At 58.0% G+C, this 6000-nt stretch overlaps 1 protein-coding gene across 1 annotated transcript; it reads left to right on the top strand.

The window, feature by feature from the left end:
* The first annotated feature begins 826 nt into the window (after nucleotides 1–826).
* ikzf4 (IKAROS family zinc finger 4) lies at nucleotides 827–5545 on the top strand. The gene is given in 10 exon segments (XM_028993956.1): nucleotides 827–936; nucleotides 1664–1718; nucleotides 2215–2319; nucleotides 2529–2813; nucleotides 3345–3512; nucleotides 4240–4392; nucleotides 4471–4602; nucleotides 4689–4823; nucleotides 4826–5264; nucleotides 5266–5545. Coding segments are annotated over 9 exon segments (1737 nt in total). The 5' UTR covers nucleotides 827–936; nucleotides 1664–1678.
* Nucleotides 5546–6000: the final 455 nt, after the last annotated feature.

The following is a 6000-nucleotide window of genomic DNA, read 5'->3' on the forward strand; positions in this document are numbered from 1 at the left end:
AGTTGCAACGTTGCAATGTAAAATAGTGGAAATTAATAAATGTCGAAATGAGCGTGTAAGCTGGGCTTATTGATATAATTTACATTTACAGCATTTATCAGACGCCCTTATCCAGAGCGACTTACAATCAGTAGTTACAGGGACAGTCCCCCCCTGGAGACACTCAGGGTTAAGTGTCTTGCTCAGGGACACGATGGTAGTAAGTGGGGTTTGAACCTGGGTCTTCTGGTCCATAGGCGAGCGTGTTACCCACTAGGCTACTACCACCTTGTATATAATCAGCAAACGACGCAATAAAAAATGTCATCTTCCCAACAACAAAGGTGACATTGGTCAGGAGAAGATTGTGAAAAAGTGTAAAAAAATAAAATAAAAATAACACACACACAAATAATAATGTTTACAAAGCGAAAGCGGCAATAATTTCACACGGATGTCTAGAGATGCAGAGAAGAACTGGGTGTCGGTCTCTCCCAACTCTGTAAACTAACGAATTATCCACTATTTTATTTATTTTATTTCAATAATAATATTAATAATATTTTACTTCTGTATCCGTCCGTCTTGTGTAAGGAAGCGGACTCGGTATGAGAAGGTCGCCGGTTCGAACCCCGAACCGCCAAGGTGCCACACGCTGCCTGTCATGGTGCCCGCTGCTCACCAAGGGTGGCGTGTTAAATACAGAGGACACGTGTCACCGTGTCGCCGTGCTGCAGGGTCACTCTTATTCTCGGCCGAATTCCCTGGAATCGACGCGTTCGGCGATCGCCGCGGATCGGCCGTCTCGGCGCTCGGCTGGTCGCGCCTGTATCCCGGCGTGGGCCCGGAAGTTGTTTGGGATTCCAGGCGAAAGATCCCGGAGATGCTGCCCTCGCCGGAGAGAAGCGACGGACGCGCAGCGGAGTAGGAGCGGCCCCGAGCGCGGTCGGCCGCCAGGTGAGACGCGACACCCCGCCGCGGGGCGCAGGGGCGGCGCCGGGCGCCGTTTTGTGCGCGATCGACGGCATCCGTCGGCCGCTGTGGGTACCATAGCAACGCCGACGGCTCGCGCGAAACATTATTCCCGCCGTGGCGCGTCGCCGCGGCGCGTCGCGTCCTTCCCGTCGCTCGACGGGTGCCGGACGCGGCGGCCGCGCCGCGTTAGCTACGCGGGGATTCGGTTAGCCTGCTGGCGGCGCCAGTCGGGCGAAGTTGCCGCGGCGACGCGCTCCTGCGTCGAGTCGCCGTCCGGCGGGCCGCTCGCGTCGCCTGTTGCTCGTCCCCCCCCCCCCCCCCCCCCCCCGGTCTCCTGTCACCCGGCCTCGGCGGCCGACGTCCCCGCGATCGTGTGCGATTCGACAGAAGGACAAAAAAAATAAAAACAAAACAAAAATTATTACAAAAAAAAAACGCGCACGTGATATTTACGGGGGCCCGTGACCTCTGACCTCGGGTCTCCGGCGCACCCCGGGGGAGGAGGAGATCGAGCTCGATGAAGTTCCCCGAGATATTACTCGGCAGGAGGGAGCGGACGTTGTAGCTTCGATCAATAATTCAGCGTTTTTTTTTCCCCTCTTGCGCTCAGGTGCCGCAGTGTGAGTTTAAAGTTGACCGTAATGGATCATTCTGGGGTTTATTCTTCTCTCTACTCGCTCATTTCTCTCCTCGTTTTATTTATTTGCAGTCAGCTGGTGTGAGGATGAATGCTGATGACTGCAATGGCAGATCTTATATGTCTGGTAAGTTATAAACCCCAAAAAAGCACCTTCATTCTGGCTTGTTTACATTTTGTTATTATATATATATATATATATATATATATATATATATATATATATATATATATATATATATATATGTATATATATATATGTGTAGCCTACAACTTTGACCATTTTTATGTTCAATAAGTAAATCAATGTTATGATATTGTATTTTACTTTAGTATTTTTCTCTTCTTTCGAAGTTGCTGGGCAGGGCCATATATGCTTTGATCAAAATTTCTTGGCTGAAGTATCAACAATTTAAAACAATTATTTTACATTAATACAGCTGTGGGGATAAAAGAGACAGCAGAATCATTATCTTTTTCATTTGGTGATCTTTGTAAGAATATGTTCTTTTGACTCCTCAATAGCCTACTGATCACATTTGAATCGAAAAATCCTTTTTTCATCAAGTGCTGAAGAAAGGAAAGTGGCGGCTGCGTTATGTGATGTGTGTTGTCGTGCGCAGGCAGCGGAGACTCGTCTACGGAGCGGGAGTTTTTCGCAGGGTTGAGAGGTCCCACCGTCAGCACCCCGAACAGCCAACACTCCTCTCCCAGTCGCTCCCTTAGTGGTCAGTGCACCCTTTTGTCTGTGCTCTGCTTCCACCACCCTATGGGCTACATAATTTATGAGTCCGTTGAATCGGTGTGGACACTTTTAACCGGGAACGGATGTCGGGACGGCTCGATGGATAAGCGAGCGGTGTAAAGAATATTAATGTCTGTTCATGAACGTTTTTTTTGAGCGACCGCTGGGCATTTTCCTACCTTCTCGCCTCAGCAAATTCTATCAAGGTGGAGCTCTACAGCGATGAGGAGCAAGGGGGCGCTCCGCCCGCAGAGAGGAGAGGGGACGAGAGGGACGACGGCTGGAGGGACGAGAAGGGCGACGCCGGGGAGGAAGGGGCGAGGGGCCTGGCCGGCGGCGGCTACGGCGAAATGGCCAGCCCGGAGTCGGCCTCGCCCGGGCCCATCCGGCTGCCCAACGGCAAGCTGAAGTGCGACGTGTGCGGCATGATCTGCATCGGGCCCAACGTGCTCATGGTGCACAAGCGCAGCCACACAGGTGAGGCGTCAAACCGGAGCCTACCATGCCAGAATGAACTTGTCCCTTCGTCCTAATACCACCGCCGGTCGTTTGTAGTATTACGCAGTAACGTTCCGAAGTTTTCGGCAATTGAGAAAAAAACAAAAAAGTTAAAATAGTTATTTACATTTACGGCATTTACCAGACGCCCGCATCCAGAGCGACGTACAATCAGTAGTTACAGGGACAGTCCCCCCCTGGAGACACTCAGGGTTAAGTGTCCTGCTCAGGGACACGATGGTAGTAAGTGGGGTTTGAACCTGGGTCTGGCAGCTTCGGTGCCGTTATCTTTAATTGTATTAGTGCACAATACATTTTATTAATGTGTTGATACGCCTCCTCTACGTTTGATCGGCAGCCGAAGCTCCTGATTGGTGGGTTTTTTTTCACGCCCGTTTAACGGTTCCCCCCTTTTGGGCGGTCGAGCGTGTGCCGTGCCTGTGCAGATGCGGCGCGCCTACGTGTGATGATTGAAAGCAGGGTGTGCGGTGGACGTGTGTGTCCCCACAGGGGAGCGTCCGTTCCAGTGCAACCAGTGCGGAGCGTCCTTCACGCAGAAGGGCAACCTGTTGCGCCACATCAAGCTGCACTCTGGGGAGAAGCCCTTCAAGTGCCCCTTCTGTAACTACGCCTGCCGCCGGCGCGACGCCCTGACGGGGCACCTCCGCACCCACTCGGGTGAGTCCGGCCCCGCCCTGCCCCGCCCACGCAGAGGAAGCTGAACGTCTGTAGTCGCGAGCCCCCGCCGCACCAGGCGGCTGACATTTAAAAAGTCGTGAAAACAGGAAATCCTGCTTTCATTTCACATTGATACACGTTTACGGGGTCGTGGCTCTCGGGGCGGGGCGGGTTCGGGGAAACGGAACGTCGCGGAATTACAGTGAAATGACGCGGTTCCGTAGTTCCCCCGAACGTACATTTTACATTTACAGCATTTACCAGACGCCCTTATCCAGAGCGACTTACAACCAGTAGTTACAGGGACAGTCCCCCCCCCAAGTGTCCTGCTCTGGGACACGATGGTAGTAAGCGGGGTTCGAACTGTGGTCTTCTGGGACGGCGGTGGCCCTAGCGGTTAAAGGAAGCGGCCCCGTAATCAGAAGGTTGCCGGTTCGTATCCCGATCCGCCAAGTTACTGTCCCCACACGCTGCTCCCCGGGCGCCTGTCATCACCAAGCGTGATGGTTAAATGCAGAGGACACGTTTCGTTGTGTCACCGTGTGCTGTGCTGCAGTGTCTCACAATGACCATCACTTCACAAATGTAATTTGGTTCGTACGCGAGTGTGTTACCCGCTAGGCCACCACCACCCCAAACGTCACAGATGGTCAGCATGTGACAAGTTTGTAGAGATTGTGGCGCCGTGTGGACGTCAGTAACGTGTCTCTCGTGTCCCTCGACGCAGTGTCCTCGCCCACGGTGGGAAAGCCGTACAAGTGCAGCTACTGCGGCCGCAGCTACAAGCAGCTGAGCACGCTGGAGGAGCACCGCGAGAGGTGCCACAGCTACCTCCAGGGCCTGGACCGCCAGCCGGCGCACAGCACCCAGGCCGCGCAGGGTAGCCCGCCGCCGCCGTTAAAAGCCCCGCCCCGGCCGTCCCCGCGTCCCTTCTGACCGCTCCTGCTTTGCCCCTCAGGTGAGGACGCGAGGAACCTGGACGCGGTGGCCGACCCGCTGCTGCAGCCCTCGGCGGACAAGATGACGTTCATCGACCGGCTGGCCAACAGCATAACCAAACGGAAGAGGTCGACGCCCCAGAAGTTCCTGGGTAGGACGGGGGTCCCGGCGGCTGGGCGCGGGACGCAGGTTTGTCCCTGGACGCACTGACGTTCTTCTTCTCGTGTCTGCGTTTAGGGGAGAAGCACATGCGGCTCGGCCTGCCGGACGCACCGTACGAACTCGGCGCCGAGATGGACGCGGGCCGCGGCCTGCTCGCCGGCGACCCCGGCGTGGCGGGCCTGGCCGGCCGCTACGTGCGCGGCTCGCGGGGAGTGGCGGCGAGGGCGGCGAAGACACGCCCCTGCGCCTGCCGCCGGCCCACCCGTCCTGCCTGTCCGAGTTCGCGCCCGTCATCAGCTCCGTCTACTCGTCCCCCATCGCGCCGTCCCTGGCCCAGAGGCTGAACTGCGCCGGCGGCATCTCCGTGGCGGGGCTGCCGGGACGGGAGGCGGGCGAAGGCCACGAAGACGCGCCGGCCGGCCGCGGCCACGCGGCCGAGTCTCCCAGCAACGGGTGCCACGACTCCACCGACACGGAGAGCACGGCGGAGGAGCAGAGCGGCGTGGGCGCACCCGGGAACTCCAACCACCCCCACCACCATCACCACGGCGTCCGCACCCACCGCGACCGGCACGGCAGCCCCGGCCACGCCAAAGACACGGACCCGGAGGCGGAGAGAGAGAAGGAGCGCGCGCTGGCCGCGCCCCCCGCCGCTGGCCCCGGCTAAAGGCGGCAGCCCGCGGTCGCCGCCCTCCTCCTCCTCCGCCCCGTGCCGGGAGGCGCTGCAGGTGGTGGACGGGGACGGGCGGCCGGTGCGCTCCTTCCGCTGCGAGCACTGCCGCGTCCTCTTCCTGGACCACGTCATGTTCACCATCCACATGGGCTGCCACGGCTTCCGGCAACCCTTCGAGTGCAACATCTGCGGCCACCGCAGCCAGGACCGCTACGAGTTCTCCTCGCACATCGTCCGCGGGGAGCACCAGGTGGGCTGAGGGACGGGGTTCCGGGGGGGACGGGGGGACCATGCTGCTTCGGAGCGTCACGGCGTCCGCGTTTGATCTGCACCGGTTCGCTTTTTTTCCCACGTCGCTCTCCGGCGTTCGGACGAAGGAGGCGTTCCGGCGCGTCTCGTGCCGGGGGGGGGGGGGCCCTCGCGACCGCGCCCCCAAAATCAGCTCATTCGGCAAGATTCAGAAGTGCCTTCCTGCCCGGTTCACCTCTCCGGGCAGGAAACGCGCCGCTCGCTACGCCGCCACGGGAGTCGGGCCGCAAGTAGCCATACGCGTGGGAGCACACACACACACACACACACACACACACACACACACACGTGTTGCCTTAACGGCCGCTTTCCGTGTCCCCGCGACGAGCAGCTCGCTCTTGCGGGGTGGGACCCGGACGGTCATTTCGGTACCGATCGCCTCGTGCTCTGTTGCGTATTACCGGT

Source organism: Denticeps clupeoides, chromosome 10 (assembly GCF_900700375.1).
Source record: "Denticeps clupeoides chromosome 10, fDenClu1.1, whole genome shotgun sequence".
Taxonomy (NCBI): Eukaryota; Metazoa; Chordata; class Actinopteri; order Clupeiformes; family Denticipitidae; genus Denticeps; species Denticeps clupeoides.